Source organism: Centropristis striata, chromosome 18, assembly GCF_030273125.1.
Source record: "Centropristis striata isolate RG_2023a ecotype Rhode Island chromosome 18, C.striata_1.0, whole genome shotgun sequence".
In the NCBI taxonomy this organism is placed as follows: Eukaryota; Metazoa; Chordata; class Actinopteri; order Perciformes; family Serranidae; genus Centropristis; species Centropristis striata.
Window position 1 is genome coordinate 27,143,355 of NC_081534.1, and position 21,676 is coordinate 27,165,030.

General features: G+C 36.6%; 1 protein-coding gene across 1 annotated transcript in view; it reads right to left on the reverse strand.

The window, feature by feature from the left end:
- The window catches only part of LOC131990919 (E3 ubiquitin-protein ligase TRIM9), a 77,560-nt gene that overhangs the window by 13,492 nt on the left and 42,392 nt on the right, over window positions 1–21,676 (reverse strand). The window contains exons 4-7 of the mRNA XM_059356147.1: window positions 13,442–13,552; window positions 9,129–9,282; window positions 3,534–3,697; window positions 2,371–2,509 (exon numbers count right to left, since the gene is read on the reverse strand). Coding sequence (XP_059212130.1) covers window positions 2,371–2,509; window positions 3,534–3,697; window positions 9,129–9,282; window positions 13,442–13,552 — 568 coding nt within the window. The remainder of the gene's footprint in view (window positions 1–2,370; window positions 2,510–3,533; window positions 3,698–9,128; window positions 9,283–13,441; window positions 13,553–21,676) is intronic.

The following is a 21,676-nucleotide window of genomic DNA, read 5'->3' on the forward strand; positions in this document are numbered from 1 at the left end:
CTCTGTCCTCCCTCCTGCTGTCTCTCACTCCTCTCTCTCTCTCTTCCTTTGCACTCTTTCACTTCTTTATTTCCCACTTCCTTCTTTTCCTTACCTATTCTCTCTCTTCCTCTTTTTGCTTTTTCAATTTTCCCCTTAACATTCCTATTTGTTCCTAACTTGTCTTTGCCACTCTCTGTTCCTCTCTTTTCCATCCCTTTCTCCCTTGTCCACTTCTATTTTCCTCTCCTACTTTTGCCATCCTTTCTGTCCTTTTCCATTCCTTTCTTCCTTGCCAATCTTTCCTCTTCTTCCTCTCTTTTCTTTTGTTTTCCCTATTGTCCTTTTTTATCCCTTTATTCCTTGTTTCATCTTCTTCCCTCTCCTTTCTTTTCTCCTATTTTCTGTCCTTTTCCATCCCTCTCTTCCTTGCCCACTCCCACCTTTCCTCTCCTTTCTTTTCCCATCTCTTCTTCCCTTTCCACTCCCATCTTCCCCCTCTCCTTTCTTCTGTCATCCTTTCTGTCCTATTCCATCCCTTTCTTCCCTCTTCCTTCCTCTCCTTTCTTTTGCCTTTACATCCTTCACATCCTTTTCTTCCTTGTCCACTCCTACCTTTCCTCTCCTACTTTTACCCTCCTTTCTGTGCTTTTCCATCCCTTTCTTCCTTGCCTACTCCAATCTTTCCTCTTCTTCCTCTCCTTTTTTTTCTTGTCCATTCCCATCTTCCCTCTCCTTTCTTTCCTCCTATTTTCTGTCCTTTACATCCCTTTCTTCCTTGTCCACTCCCATCTTTCCTCTCCTATCGTTTACAATCCTTTCTGTCCTTTTCCATCCCTTTCCTTTCTCTTTCGTCTACTCCTACGCTTCCTTCTGCTATTCTCATTTTACCTTTATCCTTTTACTCTCCTCTCCATTCATTTTATCTCCCTCCTTGTCCATTTTCCCTTGCAGAGTAGTGAGAGTGTCCGCTGTTCGATTATTCGCTGCAGGCTCTCAGTCTCATCCCTCTGTGTTCAGCTCAGCTTTCACCCACATCGCTCACTGCTCTCTCGCTCTCTCGCTCTCTCGCTCTCTCGCTCCAACAAAAGAAAACTTTGTAAACTCCAGCGTCTGGCTCCAAACAGCTGAGTTTTGACAGGAAACAGTGTGGGTGCACAGCACTGAGCTGAGCTATATTTATAGAGTAGCAGCCATCTTTCCCAAACAAGCTGGATGTTTCCTCTGAGACGTAATGAACGCTCGTTTGCATTTCCTGTTGTTTACATTGACCACCATCCTCCCACTCCTGCTCCCTTCTTTACTTTCCTTTCCTTACCTATTTTCTCGTTTCCTTTCCTCCTTTCCCTCAATTTCTCTGCTTTAGTGTTACATTCTTATTTTCCTCTGTTTTGCTTTTTTTTACTCTTCATTTCTTTCTTACAACTTTCCAATATTTTCCATTTTCACGTCTCTACCTTGTCTACTCGCCTGTTTTCCTGTTTTACTTTTCTATCCTATTCTTTCTTTTCCTTTCCCCTCTTTTCTTTACATTTACATCCCTATTTTTATCTGTTTTTGCTTCTTTGTTCTTTTCTCTTATTTGTCTTATATTTTCCTTTTTAATTCCTCTCATGTCTTCATCCACTTCTTTTCTTTTTCTTTTCTTACATATTCTCTCTTTTCGTGTCCTCCCTTCCTCGCATTTCTTTTACATTCATATTTTCCCTCCTTTTCCCCCTTTTCCTCTCTGTTACTTTCCTTTCTTCTTCTTCTCTTTCTTTTCCACTCACTTCTTTTCTTTCCTATTCTTACCTATCTTTTCCTTTCCTCACCTTTCTTACCCTTCTTTCTGTCCTTTCCTTTCCTCTCTCCCTTTCTTCTTTTCTTCCCTTTTCTCTTTTTCCCCCTTCTCCTTTCTTTTATTTCCTCTTAATACTTTTCCCCTCCTTTCTGTTCCTTTTCCATCCTTCCCTTTCTTTTCCCATCAGCTTTTTCTTCTCTTCCTTTTCTTTCCCAAACTTTTCTCTTTTGCTGTCTTGTCCTTTCCTCTCCTATTTGTCCCTATTCCTCCCCTCCTTTCCTTCCTCCTCCACTCCTCTTTCTCTTCCTTTCCTTCCATTATCTGCCTCTCTTTTCCTCCATTATCCTCTCCTCCCTTCAATGCCCCCTAGCGTAAAGCACTCTATGCTTCTACTTCTTCTCTCTTTACCTTAAAAAACCTCCAGACTCATCTCCTAATCTCTTATCTAATCAATTTTACATGCTATAAATTCATGTGTATCATGAAACCTGTGGAGAAGCAATAAAATCAAAGCGCATTGTTCTAAAGGAGACACACACACACACAAACACACACACATACACACACACACACACACAAACACACACACACACACACACACCACGTACCATCAGAGGTCTTGAGCACCACAGTCTTGCTGTACGGCCCGACACCGATGGCGTTGTAGGCTTTCACTCTGGCGTTGTAGGAGCTGTTGAAGTGGAGCCCGTCCACCGTGCACACCGTCTCCTTCCCCACATACACCTCCTGACGACACACACACACACATGCAATGCAAATAAGCGTATGCATTGCTGCTTTAAACACATAGATGAGCAAAGACGTGCACTTAAAATGCATGTTTACCAATGACACATATCTATACACACAAACTACCATCTGGCCTTAGTCGGAGTTCAGCAGCATTTGGATAATTAACCCTTTGATGCACAACATGGGTCTAAAGCATGGGTCTCAAACGCGTGGCCCGCGGGCCAACTGCGGTCCTCGTGAAGATTTTTTTTGGCCCCCAACTTGATATGAAAGTTTAATGTGAGTTTTATATGAATGGCACTTTACAGTGTTGTCTGTGGAAGGTCCCTTTAATTACTTTTTTGGGTAATTTTGTGTCTTTTTTGGTAATTCTCTTTTTTTTTGGTAATTTTGTGTCTTTTAAAAAAAATAATTTGTGTCTTTTTTTAATAATTTTGTGTCTTTTTTGGTAATTCTGTGTCTTTTTTTGGTCATTTTGTGTCTTTATTATACATCTTTGAAATAAATATATTTTATCATTTATTATTCCATGTATTCAGTAAATATCTTGTTTTTGTTAAGCACCAATCATCCTTTTTTTTCTTTTCCTTTCCTGCTTTTTGAACAAGCACAGCTTTTGTACTTCTATTTCAAGTTTATTCACATGGGTCAAAAATGACCTGCATGCATTTATAATAGAATTTAGTGGGGAAAATTACTTTGTTTTGTACGAGTACAAACAGATTTACAGCTTAGCACAGCTCCCTTTACACATCTGGAACTCTTTTTTTATCAATTGTTCTGAATTGAATGAATTGAAGATGTTGAAATGAATGCTGGTCATTTTTGACCCATGTTGTGCATTAGAAGGGGTGTCAATATGTTGTGCATCAAAGGGTTAATAATGAAATAAAAAGAACGACTTGCTGCAGAAGAGACATAATTTGTTGCATTTTGGATTAGATTACAGTCATATTAGTGTCACACTGGGTTTTCAACACATAACAAGTAGTGTAAGTGTGTGTTGTGAGGCACCGACCCTGTACTGCCCCCCGTTGCCGTCGTCCAGCTCCAGGATGTAGCCCTCGATGGGGCTGGCAGGCGGAGCAGTGACCCTCCAGGCCAGCGTGGCGCTGTTGTTCCTGGTGCAGCACTTCTCCAGCTGCAGGAACGGAGCCGCTGGCACCGCGGGGCCAGACTCCACTGAGGGGAGAGGGAAAGATGGATGAGATGTAAAGATTTTATTGTAAGGGGGGTATAGGGAGAGGAGGTGGAGAAAGGGTGGATGCAAAAAGGGAGACAAACAGGGTGATGTCGTCAGCTGGCTGCTAGCCTTTAAACAAACCGAGAGGAGGAAGAGAGGAGCTTTAATGTGAAATATAGTGGGGGATAAAAATGCAAATATAGCCTAAAAGGTGAAAGAGCTCCAGGTTAATTTACAGGGCAACAGCTGGGAGTCAGTGAGGCTTTCAGTGGGCCATGTGAGGACATTATACACTTAGAGGCAGCAGTGGTGCAAAGGGTTAGACCGATATCAGCTGGGAAGACTAGTGGGTTATTACTGTGCTTCCAGCAGCAATTGTCTGAATATTATTTGGCCCATTTCAGCAAAAGTCAAGAACTGGAAGAGCCAGCGTCATATCAAAGATGTTTCTTAATAAAAAGAAATATCTGTCTAACCCTGGTGGTGGTAAAACTTGTGCTAACAAACTGCCTTTTGAAAAAAAGGAGCTGAAACAAACACAGAAACAACAGAAACAGGGTAAAAATAACCACAGAACACAAGAGTGGAGATCTCAGGGTGATGAAACCTGCTTCAATCATCATTTCTTTATTTGGTTTCTGATCTTTGTAGACCAGAATAAGTAGACGTGGAAACACAGAGGAGAGGCAGCAGTCATCACAGAGGGAATAACAGGACTGATGCAAGATTATGTAGATTCAATTTATCAATGTCAACATTTAAATTCAATATTTTTCACAGCATTTGTAGCCAAAGTAGTTCTTTGATTCATGCATTTGTTCTTAAATAAAATGCATGGAATATTTTTTTTACAATTTTCAATTCAACTTGAAACAATCTTTTTTAAATATATTTAAAGAAACATATTTATTAATAATTATTTTATTATATTTATTTATTTATTGTAAATTTATTTAATATTTTGTATTCATTTTTAGCACTTTTACTATGATTTAAAACTATATTTATTCCACATATTTTACCAAATAAATATATTTTTTATCGTATTTGTTTTAACATAATAATTTTGTAATTTTTTACTTTAATGTGCATTTTTCTTTACAAATTTGAATTCACCTTGAAACACTTTTTAAAAAATAAATATAAAGAAAAGTAATATATATTAATTTATTTTCCCCCCACATACTTCGCGAGATATATTCAATTTTAATATTATTTTATCTAATAAATTATTTTTAAAAAATTATCTTCAATGTATTTTTCAAGTCAGGTAAAAACAAATGTTGGTAGGATGTTTAATAAAACAAAATATTTATATATTTATTTTCCTACATCATTACAATGCAAAACATCAATAAAAAAAACTAATTGATAAAATATTATTTCTTTTAAAAAAATTGAAATTGAAATATCTAGTAACCAAAGACTGGTACGTGAAACAGAGAAGTACTTTGGAAAACAAATTTCTGCAACTTATTTGGGAGCTTTGAGTTCCAGAGGTCCAGTGAAGGCAGCACTGTGCCGTTCAGTGGAGAGGAGCTGGAAAACAACAACCATGCAGAGGGAAAGAGACCGGAGAGACGCTGTGGGACAGAAAGGACCAGAGAACTTCCAGCCGGGATCAGGGGGTCTGAGGGACGAGGAAAGGAGTGAAGGAATCACTTCAAGGAAGGAAAACAGAGTTTCACTGTGGAAAGTGTCAGAAATACCTCCGGGGCTTTCTGGCTCCATCTCAGCCTCACCACTGTCTGCTGCCTGCATTTGTTTCAAAAACGGAATCTCCTGCACATCTGGAAATATGATGTGGGTTTGGGTGTTTTAATACAAGAGCACATGGACAGAAGATGTTGTATAAAGCAGCTGGAAGTGACAGTGAGGCCAGTAGAGATTCAGCTTGATTGCATTATAATGCTCCAAAATGACTGAAATGAGGGTCCATTACCTGCAAACGCATCGTTGCTTTTTCACCACAGTTATAAAAGAAAATCCATATTTTTTTGTGTTGTATCACCTATTCAATTCTATTTTAAATTGAGAAGCAATAGCCCTAAACAAAAAAAAACAAATTTAGCTCATTTAGATTCCTTAGATCATGTTTATTATATTTCATAACACACTTTGTACTCTTACATTGCTGCATACATTACATACAAATATCTTCTGTATTTTTTCCACATTATATATCTGTTTTTATACCCCTTATACTATACTGTGTGTATCCTCTGCATTGCATACCTCTATATATATATATGTGTGTGTGTGTGTGTGTGTGTGTGTGTGTGTGTGTGTGTACGGAATCATTGGTGTTCATATTACTACTATACTACTACTATTACTACTACTATATCTGTGATATACAAAATACTCTCAGGAAAAAACAAATACATATATGTATTAATAATAAATGCCAAACAGCAGCCACAATCATTTTCTGTATATAATGTATGTTTATTATGTATGTGTATGTTTAATTTTTTATTCTTTATTCTGTTTTTATATCTTTGTAAACTCCCCTGTCTGTAGTCTCATCTTATCTTATCGCTTAACGAAACACATTTTTTGGCTACTTCTACTTTTATTCCATTTTCTATTTCATTTCTAATCTATTGTCTTGCTTTGTTACACCTTTTAGACTAGAGATTGGGCCGTTAATGGCCCAAATCACTGGATCAGATATCAGAAGGTAAAAAAAGTATAATTCTATCCATTTTCTATTACGTAGATGCTTCACTAAACTGTGGGCCACCTGCTGTACAGAGAGGTGAACAGTTGGCGTTAGATTTTGGTAATTCTGTGTATTTCTACCTTTAGAGGAGAAGTTGTTTCACAATTTGAGCATGATGTTATTAAATGGCCAGGTTTAGTGAAGTGGATTCAGAGAAAAAAAACTGAGTTGTTTTAGGGAAAAAGACGGTATCAGTATCAGCAGATACTTAAGGTTGCTGTATCGAAAAAATGGTATCGTGCCATCCCTATTTTATACATTTATGTTGGGAAATAAAAGGTTAACGCTGTGTGTCTCGGGTCTTCAATTGCAGAATAATTTTCTTGGAAGTTTCCCTGCAAAAACGATGTAATATAATACAGTACTAGTGATCATCTGGCATAAAGAAACAAATGAAAGTGTTTCAGGGTTTAGTTAGTTTAATTTCTAAGCATTTCTTATTGATAGAGGACATCAAAAGGTTTATTAAATCATGTGATCCAGAGCGACTCATTCAGTTTAAATGGTCAATGATATCTGGAAGCTGATGAAGATGAATTCAGGCTCCTTGTGAACCAGAACACGTCCTTCACTGAGTCGCTGCTCAAAGACTTCAATTCAAAGACATGAAATCAAATGCATCTTTAAACTCTGTCGCTTTGTTCCGGATGATCAGTGGGATGTGAGTGTGGGGAAAAGTACAGATGGGTTTCATGTCGCCGGCCTGAAAGAACAAAGGACAGACGACCAAAGCTTCTCTTCTGCCTACAAGCCTGCAGAGATTCGCTTAACTGGAGCTCAAATTAGAGAAAACCTCCCTCAAGTACGGCTCAGCCGGGGCCGTGAACTTGTGATATTTGCAATGGATCACAATGCATTTTGAATAAATTCTGTATTTCAACTCGAGAACACAAAAAACTGCATTTTATGTAAAATCCAAAGACAAAAAGAGCATTATTTAGTGTTTTTTTCAAGGGTTTAATGCACTTCTGCAAAGTGAAACACCTGATCTTCACTGCCTCAGTGGAGCGGTATCAAAATGAAATATGCATAAAGCTGACTACATATTTAATGTACATTAACAATACATCTGGGTAAACGCTGAGACTGCAGCAGAATGAATATAAGGAGCGCTGTGTTTACTCGTGCTCACCAACTGGTTGCTACGTAGCAACAGCTTCTGAACAGCAAATCAGTTGTTGTACATCTTAAAGAAAGCTCAGCAGGGAAAAGCAGCAGAAACTAAATGTTTATGGATTATGAAATATATCATCAAAGTGTTTTTTTTTCCTTCTTGCTGCAGGTCAAGGCTGCTTGTGGGTGTCAAGTGGATTTATTCATGAAGCGTGCTTAAAGGCGCACTCTGATTTTACACAAAGTGTGGTTTACTCGTCATGAGAAGAACCACTGATAGAAGCTTTATTACATCTTCTGTGGCTCCGGAGGAACGGCTGAGAAAACAACCCATGGGTGTTTACCAAACAACAGCATCTAATGCTGCAGAAATGTAATGTGTGCAGTATGAAGACAGGGAAACGTCCTGTTCTTCCCATTTGTAGACCATTTGTTAGTAGGGTTGCAAAGGGAAGGAAAGTTTCCGGTATATTTCCAGAAACTTTCCATGGGAAGTTAAGTTTTTTGGAAGTATTCAAAATTCCAAAAACTTGACATTTCAACAGATTTATTTATAAGTAGAACTTTGCCAAGTTTTAAATAATTAATGGAACCATCATTTCTTTCATTGAACAAAAAAAAAACATGAATGTTGAGTTAAATATTACTCGTAAGTAAAATGACCCCTCCCCCAAATAATCCCCCAAAAAGTCCCTTTCAAAATGTTAAATAAAATAATAATAAAAGAGCCCAGATCCCTCCAAAAAAGTCCCATTCAACATGTAAATGAGTTGAACATGTGATGGAGGAATGCACAGTGCATGTAGGGGGCGTGGTCTAGATAGGGGCGTGGCCTCGATAGGGGGCGTGGCCTCAGCAGCCCTGCAGTAAGCTGTGTGCTGTGTGCATGTGATTGAGGAATAGAAGGTATTGTACGTATAGGTGCAACACTTGTATAAGTGTACTTGCATAAAATCTGGTTGTTTTAGTCAAGATTATGCTAAAATATATTTTCCCAACTATATTTAAGTTCCCTTTTAAAGCTCAACCTTCAATTTAATAAATTCATGGTTTATTCCCGTTTATTCCAATAAATTCCCGTTAATTCCCATGGGGAAAAAAAATCCTGGATTTTTGCAACCCTATTTGTTCACAATGTAATTACATAATTTAATTAACTAAAAGCTATTCTATTTTATTTTGCGGTGTTACATTTTTGGGAAGTTTATAGAATTAGGAAGAAGAAGAGAATGAGGCTCAGCTTTCATTCAAAATGTTTCCATAATATCATGTTAATCACATCGTGTCTGCATCCTCTAATGTTACTTTATTACCAGATAACATCTCTTTCTCTTTCTCTGTGTTGACTGCAGAGCATGTGCAATAGAGCGAGGGGAGAAAATCGATCACGGGTAACATTGTTCTCCCAGATAGATAAAAAAAAAAAAAAAATGCCAATATGTGTTGCCAGATAGGCTAGTCTGTACACAGCTAAAAATACATTCATTTAATTAAAAAAATGACATAGTCTATGCAATCCTGCACTCATGAACTTATATTAAATGTGGCAGTGAAACAGAATGTGAGTGGGAGGTGTGTGCTGCAGTGTTCACCTTTGCCCTGGCAGAAGTCTAGCTGCAGGATGGTCTGCAGCAGCGAGTCGGTGTTGAGGGTCAGGTCAAACTCGGGGCCGACTTTCGGCTCCAGGGCCCCTTTCACCCACTGGTCCTGAGACGATGTCACACGCTTGATCAGAGGATCGGAGATCTGCACACACACACACACAGAAACACACACACAGAAACACACACACACACAGACGCAAGTTAACCCTCTGGAGTCCACGAAAGCACCGCAGCACGACGTCTTCATGACGTCACAATGTAAAAACGAAGCAGCATCAAGACTTGCTGTCAGCTTTTCTCTAATGTTTTGGCTTTTCCAGAAGTTTCCATGTCCAATTTAATGCATTAACCCTTTTTTAGCAAACCACGATCAAGTGTAGTAACATAATTTTACTTTTTTTTGCACAGATTTTTCTAATTTAGCTTTGTGCATTTAGCATTTGTAATGCAAACTTTTGTGTTTACTGTTTTTTGTGTGTTCTTTGTAATTTCTTTGTGTTTTTGGTGTTTTATGTTTGTTTTTTGTAATTTTTTTGTGGACATATAGGTGAGGTTGTCTTGAAAACAATGATATCATATCAACACGTCATGGTAAAGATTAAGTGGTTTATACAGGCAAAATGAAAAGGAGCCCAAAACCGACAAAAGAGCCCCACACTCCAAAGGGTTAATGTGAATGCTTAGACTTCTAAGGATTAAGGTGTGTAGAAAAAGGTTAAACACACATATACACAGTGAAAACAAACAAACACAGAAAATAAGAAGATCTGCACTTAATATTTGACTTTTACGCCCGCGGCTGTGCTCCTTGCCTGCAGAGCAGCTTCTCTGCTCTGGGATCAGTTCCATCAGCCTTGCTTCATTACATTGTGTCTGACAAGTGAAACGAGGCACGCATTAGTGCAGTTCAAATATTTAAGGCTAAGAATTAGACCCCTCATCTGCTGGTAAAAGCTTGAGCGCCTCAGGATAAAAAGCTAAGTGAATACATTACACTAAACTTCGCTAAACTGCAGAAAATGTGACGCTATCTTCTTGAAAACATGAGCAGTGATTTGGAAATTCTACCTTGAGCATTTAGTTGTATTTTTACACTTGAGATCCATTTGAAGGGCATTATATTTACAAATGTTCCTGAACCAACAAACACTGATTCCTACCTTTGATTCCTTTAGAGACTCCAGTTTATATTCACATGTTGGCAACCATAAAGAACGATATAATCAATACATTATGAAATATTCAGATGAAATGGAAGCAAGGGGAGGTTTGTGTGTGTGTGTGTGTGTGTGTGTGTGTGTGTGTGTGTGTCCCTCAGGAGTGCCTTTGATCTTTATTTCATCTCTCCCTCTCACCTTACTCTGTTCCTCTCTTGCTTTCTGTCTCTCTCTCTTTCCAGGAAGAAAAATTATTCATAACAAGAAGCAGACACTTGAATTTCATCTCATATCCATCCGTTCATTTTCCTCCACTTATCGGGGGCCGGGTTGCGGGGGCAGCCGCAGAGGGGCTAAGCAAAGTATTCGATAGAAGTCAAGACGGCTATAAATGTAGCTATGAGGTCTGAGACGGTGTGATGAAATCACATGACGTCAGAATGTAAAAATCAAGCAGTGTGGAGCCGTCAACTTCCCTTTAAATATACTCCATGCCAGTTTATGGCACCCACCTTTTCCAAATCTTACCCTCAGGACGGCATTTCAGGACAATAAAGACTAAAACAAACAGACTCAGGAACAGTTTCTACCTGAGACTGAAACTCAAATTACCTGGGGGCCGCTGGAGGCAGTATCAAAATGACCAAAAAAAGACACAAAATGACAGAAAAAAAACTACATTACTTAAAAAAATACACAGAATGACCAAAAAAAGACACAAAATGAATGAAAAAACACTAAATTACTTAAAAAAGACACAAAATGACCAAAAAATACACAGAATTACCAAAAAAGACACAAAATTACCAAAAAAGTAATTAAAGGGACCTTCCACACACAACACGGTAAAGTGCCATTCATATGAAACTCACATTAAACTTTCATATCAAGGTGGGGGCCACAAAATATCGTCACAAGGTCCGCAATTGGCCCGCGCGCCGCGAGTTTGAGACCCAAGCTCTATTGGGGTAAATTCACAAATCATGGTTTGCAGCCACTGAAGGTACCAATAACTGCACATTGCTTGCAACCACTATCTGCCCCGTCTTAAGGTTCTATTCACAATAAAAAATATTGCATTTATGATTATTTCTACGCTTAACGTTTTGCAGCTGAATGCAATTTTCCCCCTTTTTGCATAAGATTATTGCAATTATCCATGTAGAGAAGTGTAAATGCTCTTGAGGGAGGAAGTCCCAAGTGGAAGCAGACTGGAGGTCTGTGCCCCAACAGGCCCAGACAAGCTGAGTCGATTCAGGCTGGACTCATTTAACCACAGCTGCAGAAAAAATGTGTCTCAAGAGAAAAGAGAGGCTGAGGAGATTTTTCATGTTTGTAAGTAACATGCATGAGCAAATATACTGTATGATCCTGTATAAACATACAGTTAGCGTGCAAAATTATCTTTCTTACAGTATGTTTGGGTTATACAGTCATGGAAAAAATATTAGACCATTGTTTTCTTCAATCTCTTGTTCATTTTAATGTCTGGTATAACTAAAGGTACATTTGTTTGGACAAATATAATGATAACAACAAAAATAGCTGATAAGAGTTTAAACTAAGAGTTGATATCTAGACATTTTCCTCGGTTTTCTTGGTAACGATTTTGGTTATTATAGAAAAAAAAAACACATGGGAAATAGCTAGATATCAGTGTTACAGTAATATCTGATGTGTACATTATATTGTTTAGAGGTGATATCATCAACAACAAACGGGTAGATTTAGACTTTGTACAGTGATTTCTTTGTATTTTTCTCTACATGTTATGTCTATTTTAATCGAGTCAAGAGAGATGGAGGCAGCATTGTTTTTAATCACAATTTTATGGTTTATACTTGTTTTATTTATTAGCTTTTATCTGTTTTACCTACGTTTTATTGTTAATATTAAACATTTATTTTAATTCTAATTTTAATTTGTGTATACATGTATTCATATATATATAACCAAAATCATTACCAAACCATGGAAAATGTCTAGATATCAGCTCTTAAATTAAACTCTTATGAGCTATTTTCATTGTTATCAATTTATTTGTCCAAACAAATGTACCTTTAGTTGTACCAGGCATTAAAATGAACAAATGCAATGAAGAAAACATGGGTGGTCTAATAATTTCTTCCATCACTCTAAGTACAAAACTCCAATAAGAGACACCCAGAGAGTATATTTGACTCATATCAAGCGGATAAAACGTGTGTAGTTTTTGACCCCGGTGAACACAAACAGAATATTAAACCTAAACTCTCATTCATCTTCCAAGCAGGTGCACATGTCCCGTTTGACCTCCTTCAGTTTGACCTAACATGCACAGATCAATAAGTATTGATCAGCCATTGAACACCTGAGCCTGCTGATAACTGGACAAGTCGGGTCAATTAAAAATAGATCAGCTGCAGTATAAGTAAAGCACTCGGATGCTCCTGTGTGTGTGTGTGTGTGTGTGTGTGTGTGTGTGTGTGTGTGTGTGTGTGTGACACTGTGCAGTGTTTCAGCTCCTCAAACATCAAGCGGCTCCCTGCTAAGCTGATTTCTCCTCTTAAGCTCAAAGGAGCCAAGTTTCATGCCTACTTCTTCCTTTCAACATTCACATTTGCAATTTCGGTTGTAAATACTTCAGTGAGTTGATTTTTAAAAATGTACACTAAAAACCCCATACTGTGTCCTGCATATGATCTCTGGAAGTTAAATCTTGACTAGTAGTTTAAAAGGAGAAGGTCGAACTTTTTCATGATAAACTGAAGGAGGATATGTTCCCCTTTGAGCTGAGAAAGTCTCCATAGTCTTGCTTTAAACAAACTTTTTAACCTGTTTGAGGATCTAAAAACTAGATTGATATAAGTGTTGACATGGGGCTATGATGAGTTGACATTTTGGAGATGTTTTTTCACAGAACAGTCAAGTTTTATCCTTGCAAAATGTAAAACTTGCCCAAACTGTGTGCAAAAATGTGAAATGTTTTACTCGGTTTGGTTTATTTTTTTATTTGCACGTCTATTTATCATCTTTCTGCAGGCGCAGGCGACACGGTTAAGGCGTTTTAGTATAGTTCGTTGGCATATAATGCCCCCCATAGCACGCATGCATGCACTCATGCACACACATGCATCAAGCATGCACACACAGTGGGTGAGGTACCTGCAGGAATCCACTGGGGTCGTTCTCTTTCAGGACTTCCAGGCAGTACTCCATCATGCCGGTGGTCTGACGCAGCTTCATGGTGCAGTGGGTGATCTGGTCACGCACCACCTGAGACAAAGACACAGAAATAAGTTGTTAAATGTTGGAGAAGAGCTTCTGTAATATTACCAATACTGTCAAGCTTAAAGAAATACTTTTTGTGTGTTAAAATCAGTGCAAAGAGAGCAAAGGCCTTAAAAAAATAAAAGAAATAAAACTGTAATAAAACTAAAATCTAAATTCTAAGTACCGGCTCACGTCACTCATTTATCTAGGAAAGTTATATCAAACCGAACACACACCCCAGTGAGGATGCCCCCATGAGAGAACACTAGAGTTAAAAACTGAAAGACTACAAGACAACAGGACAGGATAAAAACTAAAAGACTAAAAGACAACAGGACAGGATAAAAACTAAAAGACTAAAAGACAACAGGACAGGATAAAAACTAAAAGACTACAAGACAAAAGGACAGGATAAAAACTAAAAGACTACAAGACAAAAGGACAGGATAAAAACTAAAAGACTAAAAGACAAAAGGACAGGATAAAAACTAAAAGACTAAAAGACAAAAGGACAGGATAAAAACTAAAAGACTACAAGACAAAAGGACAGGATAAAAACTAAAATACAAAGGGAAAGAAAATACAAACAATGTGATAAACAACTAAATAAATAAAATGGATAACTAAATAGGTGAATAAATAAATAAAAAAATAAAAAAATAGTGAAATAAATCAGTTAAAAGCTAGACCAAACAGGTGAGTCTTAAACCTTCTGAATGCTCTAGGTCTTCAGTTTGTGGTTGTGAAATTTCATGAGGCTGTGATTATCCTCGAGGTCACTACATGTCATTAGGTCTGTCTATGCACGACTCAGTGACAGACTCGTTCAGCGAGCTGATCCAGAGTACAAGGAGAAAGACAGCAGGGAAAACATATGTATCCTTTAGTTAACCAGGTAAAAGCCTCATTGAGATTAAAGAAACTCTTTTTCAAGAGAGACGTGGCCAACAAGCCAGCATAAAAAAACATTATATAACCTTCTGAATTAAGGATTTATTTCAAACAAATCAGCGTGGATGATTGTTGGAACAGTGGAAAGACTAACCAAGACAGGTTTGGTGAGTTTTATTCTGTTTCTGACAAATTTTAAGATTAGTTAATAAAGCAATTACACTATTAGTTTGGTGGACAAGATAAACTTGAATTTAGAAGGTGTATGGTTGTATTTCTTTGTTTAATGAGAAATACAGGTGTGACAGAAAAAAAACAGTCCTATTACACTTGTTTTCTGTTGTTTTTCTGTTTTTTTCTTTTTGGGTGCTGTTAATTCAATACTACAAATTTTGCACAATTTTGTATGTGATGATATAAATAAAAGCTCAAAGAAATAAAGGGGTAGGACTATTTCCTTTTCTTTTGCCCAAAAACATGCACAAACAGACCAGTCATTTGACGGCTGATGGTGGCCAGCTTTGGCTGTGTATTAATTTGAAGATGTATTAAAATATCTAACATATAGCAGTTTAATTATGCATCATATATGTTTTGATAAACACACAGAAATCTGACCAACAGTCACAGCCTCTTTACAGAAAACTTCTGCTTGATTAATTCCCACTGCACCATTGAGAACAATAACAGGAAAGCATGAGACCTTATCCACGAACATTAGGTATAATAGTAGCAGTAATAGGAAAACTGGAGAGTTGCTGTTCGAACGAAGGACCTGGTTTGTGTATCCTGAATATTGTATCTGTTTTGTGATACTTGTCAATAAATCCTGCACAGGGCTGTCTTTCTAGAAACTTTGGTAACGCTTTATAATAAGGTCCTTAATAACCATTAATTAACAAGTAATAAGGCATTGTTCTCGCTTTAGATTCGGTAGTTGCAAAAAGCATAGCTAAATTATAGTTAAGTTATAATAGATGAGCAATAAAGTATATTTTAATATCAATAAGCAAACAAAATAAGATTAATAAAGGTATGGCAAAGACGCTTAAGGCTAAAGGCTTATTACGTGTTAATTAATGGTTATTACAAGGACCTTAATATAAAGCGTTACCGAAAATTTTGTTATCTCCTAAGATTTTTCACCTTGCACTTACACTTTGACATATCACCCAACCCTAATAGCTAAAACATGAAAAAAAAAAAATGAAAAAAAAAAAAAAAAAAAGGGGGGCAGCTTCCTGGCCTCCTCCTCTGGCAGCGTGTTGTTTTATATCGCAGCAGTGTAATTAGAGGGTTGGGGAGCAGGTGTGTGTGGATCAGGTGATTGGAGCTGTCTGGATCCGGTGAGTTAGTGGCTGGCAGGAACAAAAGGTGCAGGAATTAATGCATGACTGCATTGCTCCATATTTGGAGGAAATATCTTAAACTCCTATAATAATCCTGGCACATTATCACCTGTCGTGACTCTGATTCAACATGTTTCACAACAGATCGAGGTGAAGTGAAGCGAGGATTTTAGAGACATTTTATCAGCCGCTACCAGACAAATTACCAGACTTTTTTTTCTCACTGTCTGGCACTTTGGATGTCTGTCTGCTTTTTCTCCTCACACACACACCAACAGAAACACACACACACTGAGACATCACATGCTATCTGGCTGAACTCCGAGCAGCAGGGAAATGAGATTTGGACGGGTGTCACCATCAGTCGTTTGAGGCTAATTGAAACTCAGCGAACTGTCACCGCCTTATTAGCCTTTTGTTTACATTTAACAATACCTGCAGCACATTTCAGCTGTTAGAAATCTGTAATTATCTCCTCAAAGTACAACTGATGCATGCATTTAATATATGTTATACATGCATGTGCATATGCACGTGACAAATGCATCAATTTATAGGAGTTAAAGCAAGAGATTAGACAGAAAACGTCTTGCGGTGTTGGTGAATCCAGCTAATTAGTTACAGCGTTAACCGTCAGCCGCAGAAATGCATCAAAGAGTTAATTAAACTGAGTCTTTGCAATTAGGCCCCTCGTTTATTCGATGGTTAATGAGATCACAGACAATTATTCACCTGTCAACTGCTGTATAAACTGAAATATGAAGAGCATGAAGAGTCCACAGGAAGACGATCAAAACAATCTGCAATCTGAGCTGCAAATACAATTTCATTTATCCAAAGCGACGAACATGTTGAGAGTTCAAGAGTTCAGTTCAGGCTGGAGATACTGAGCGTGTGATGAAGCGTGCAGCAGAAATATCTGAGTAAAACCAGTAAATAACATTTATTTTGCAAGACATTTTCTATTAAAGTTTGACCTTTAATTTCATGTGAAAGGCAGCTTAAAGTCCACCTGTTTAGACTGAGGTTTGGCTTTTTTTTAAACTTATTTTTATCCTTTTTTATTTCCATTTTATTCTACTTATTATTCTATTATTGTTTCTGGATTTTATGTCTGGCTTTTTCCATTTATTGCTTGTGATGTCTGATCTAGAAATGTTCTATATAAATACATTTACTTACCCTCTATATCTTTATTTATTTAATTACCTAATGTCTGAGCGTTATGTTTGTGTTATTTGGTTTGTGTTCTGCATTAATAATCAAATAAATAAAGATGCAGAGACTTTCACTACAAGATTATCTTGGGCCAAATTAATTTTTGATAACTATGTATATTTTTGCAATATTTTTAGAAATTTTTTGGGGGGGAATACTTTCAATTCTTCTTATTGTGAATCTATTTGATTCATTTATGTATTTATTTAATTCAAAGTCTAATGAGTGTAACTGTACAAACACATACAAAATAACAATAAAAAAAACGTTATACTACATTATCATATGTATATTATTAACATGATATTCATATTACATTTTTAAAAATATATATAGTTATCCATACAGGCATAGCACTGTTTGAATCAGAATCATAATATAATAACTTGCATATTGAATTAGTGAAGGAGGTAATGTAAAATTGATGTATCTTTTGCATCTTTTACAGTGTCTGTGTTTCCCTGTGTGTATGTGAAAAGGTTTGCTTCAGAGCGTTCTTTGGTTTTCTTTAAGGATTTACGATTCAGACGGTTGAAGAATGAATCAAAGTTCATTTAAAGGTCATTTAAGGAGAAAAGAATCGTAGAAATTGTGTATTTTTGTAGCTGTACGTCACTTTAAACACAGCTGGAATTCCCCTCCAGCCAAACACATACACACACAGACAGACACTCAAATTATTTACCAAGAGAAAATTAGCTTTTCATTTCAGCTCGTCCAAAGCCCCGCTTTTATCTCCCGTGTAAACAACATGAAGTGTGAAGCGTGAAGCCTGAGTAAATCTCAGATGTATTTCAATTTCCTCCCGTCCCGCTGAGACGAGCCGTCAGCCTTCTCCCACGCGCTCCTGCAGGCCTGGATGAAGGGATTTTTCAATATGTGCCACATGCATCTGAAATTAATTTGAGGGTGCGAATACTGAAACATGTTAATGCAAAACCCAGATTTAAGATACCAGACAGACACAACATGCCAACATGAGTCACAGCGTCTCCATCGCACTCTGAACCAGGTTTTAAATCACTTTAAAGCAAAATTTTTCTGGTTTTCTTCTGTCATTTTGTGTCTTTTTTTAATAATTTTGTGTCCTTTTTTGTAATTCTGTGCATTTTGGGGTCATTTTGGGTCATTTTTAATAATTTTGTGTCTTTTTAAATAATTTTGTCTTTTTTGGTAATTCTGTGTAATTTTTTTGTCATTTTGTGTCTTTTTTTGATAATTTTGTGTCTTTTTTAAATAATTGTGTGTCTTTCTTAATAATTTGGTTTTTTTCTGTCATTTTGTGTCTTTTTTGAGTAATTTTGTGTCTTTTTAGGTCATTTTGTGTCTTTTTTTAATAATTTTGTGTCCTGTTTTTGTAATTCTGTGCATTTTTGGGTCATTTTGTGTCTATTTTGTAATTTTGTGTCTTTTTTTAAATAATTTTGTGTCTTTTTTGGTAATTCTGTGTAATTTTCTGTCATTTTGTGTCTTTTTTGATAATTTTGTGTCTTTTTTAAATAATTGTGTGTCTTTCTTAAAAATTTAGTTTTTTTCTGTCATCTTGTGTCTTTTTTGGGTCATTTTGTCTTTTTAAAATATTTTTGTGTCCTTTTTTTGTAATTCTGTGCATTTTTGGGTAATTTTGTGTCTTTTTTGTAATTTTGTGTTTTTTTTAAAATAATTTTGTGTCTTTTTTTGTCCATTTTTGGTCCTTTTTTGGAGCTCAAGTACACAGTTTTTTTTGCTGGCATGGTGTAGTAAAGAAAAAACATAATGCACAAAGCTTTTCATGCTTGTTACTGGGATTTCTCTTGTATTTATGTTGTCACTTATGAGCAAAATAATGCTTTAAAACTAATGCTTTAATGTGCAGTTTATGTTTTGGCTGCATTGAAATAAAGTGTTTAAAATAACCTGTCAGTTTGCACTTTTTCTAAAACAATAAGCAAATATAAAAGAAACTAAAAAAACCAGCATAAAATTGTCAATGGCAGAATTGGCTTCTGACTTTAATAACTGAGATCGGATGAAGCCTAATCTCATTCACAGAAGGACTCAGACAGAAAGTCATCTGAAGTGAATATTAATCCATCAGCTGGATTATGATTAAATATAGTCTGTGTGTGTGTGTGTGTGTGTGTGTGTGTGTGTGTGTGTGTGTGTGTGTGTGTGTGTGTGTGTGTGTGTGTGTGTGTGTGTGTGTGTGTGTGTGTTTCTGTGTGAGCACTGTTGAATGTGTGTCTTTCAGAGGACGAAGCCTTTAGATCATGGGTCTCAAACTCGCGGCCCGCGGACCAATTTCGGCCCTCGTGACAATATCTTGTGGCCCCCACCTTGATATGAAAGTTTAATGTGAGTTTTATATGAATGGCACTTTACTGTGTTGTGTGTGGAAGGTCCCTTTAATTACTTTTTTTGGCAATTTTGTGTCTTTTTTGGGGGAAATTTTTGTGTCTTTTAATAATTGTGTGTCTTTTTTAAATAATTGTGTGTCTTTCTTAATAATTTTGTTTTTTTCTGTCATTTTGTGTCTTTTTGGGTCATTTTGTGTATTTTTTGGTAATTCTGTGTATTTTTTGGTCATTTTAGTAATTTTGAGTCTTTTTTTGGTCATTTCGATACTGCTTCCAGTGGCCCCCAGGTAAGTTGAGTTTGAGACCCCTGCTTTAGAGTGAGGGCATTTTGGAACATGGGTATGTTTCTGAATAGTGAGGAGATTTTTGGAAGGAAAATTGGGACATTTTAACTGGCCTGTTTGAGGGTTAAGGTTTAAATTAGATCTTGGCAGATCTACAATTGATAGTTAACTTCCACCTACCAATTACCAACCAGTCAAGTTACACTTTTTTTTTTTTTTTATATATATCCCAGATTATATTTATCCATATGTGCAATATTTTTCCACACTACTTATCGTCATGTGCAATAATGTTTTTTTTCATGTTCTAATTGACTCATTACATACTGTCAACATTGCTTACGTTGTACTCAGGATACATTACAGCAGTATTTTTGTATAGTATTTTACAGTTTGTATATAGCTTTTTCTAAAAAAAAAAATACTAAATACCTACAAATGTATTTCTGTCTGTTCTTTGAAAGTAGAAACCAAAATATGTTGCTTTTAAGGGATTAAACTCTGGATTTGGTGTGTTTTTTTAACAAACATCTGCCTTTTCTGGTGTAGACACAATCCACATGCAGAGTCCTTATGATTTTTTGGTTTTGTCTCTGACCAAAGCTGTACTGTATCTACAAAAAAAGATTAAAAGCTTGTAAGTGCTTTCGAGAAAAAAAGGGAAAGGGCAAAGGGTGAGTTGACGGTCAGAAAATATGAAGATCCACTGAAATAGAAAATAAATCTTTTCAAAGCCTGCTCCTGAATGAAAAACAGCTGGGCTTTCTTGGAACTGCAGTTACATAACTCTTTTTATATTTTGCAAGAAGTCGTCCAAGAACACAAGCTGCGCTCAGTCAAATTCAATTTTTAGAAAAGTTGCGTAGCTTTGCTCTGAGTTGTGGGTGTAGTGTTAGAAACTGACACTGAAGTGTGAGAATTCCTGGTTAAAATTAAATTAGCACAATATGACCATATAAGCAATCATTTAAATATAATCCAATTATATTTTGCCAAACCGTGACGTACTTTAGAAGTTTTAGAGGAATAAAAAAAAGAGCAATAAACACATTGCACCAGCTCTGATAAGCAGTTTTTTAGCTCAAGTCTTTTCTCTCTCATGCTGAACTTTAGAAGGTTTTTTGACTAATTGAGAATTTATTTGAACTCAAAATAAAAGATGAACAATTAAAAACAAACGAACAACAATAAATACAAGACAACAACACAAAAGAAATGAAACAACAAGAATCAACACTTATTTTTGTTCAAAAGGGGTCAAAGCTTATTAAATCCCTTCTCCCTATGTTGATTTACTATATTCAGTTATATAACAATAATATTTATATATATGTATGTATAACACATAGTAATGTAGTATATAAACTTATTATTACCATCATTAACATACATAACTTATTATCTTACACACACATAAGTACATATACACCCATGTAGTAACAATGAGACAACAATGAACAAACAAAAAAAGAAAAATAGTAATAATACATTTAAAAAATAAAACGTCAACAATAACTACCACCTGTCATTTCACACACCCATTTTCATGCCTATATCATGTGAAGACATGCTCTTTATATTTGATTTTGAAGTGTTTAATGTTTAAACATTGTTTTAATTCTTCATACATCCCATTCCATATTTTTAAGGTCAAACATAGTTTTATATCATCGCAGCATCTTGTTTTTTGGATTTCACTTTGTTCAGGGTTCGCCAGGAAACAATCTTGTGCTTCCAACTCGTATGCTCGGCTTCAGAGAGTTCATTTTAGAGTTGACGTTAGGATTTTACTGGTGATATTCAAAGCTCTTGAGGGACTGGCTGCTGAGTGATGCTGCTGCTCTCCTCCAAGCCGGAGCTCAGCCTCAGATCTTCATCTGCTGCTGCAGAGTCCTGGCTCCGGTCTAAAGGTGACCGGACCCTCAGATCTGGAGCTACCAGCCCAGAGATCTGAGCTTCACAGGATCAAGGAGATCTTTTAAATCACCTGTTAATAATGTAAGATGATTGACAGCTGGGGCCAGAATGTTCTAGCCCTATATTGGTAAT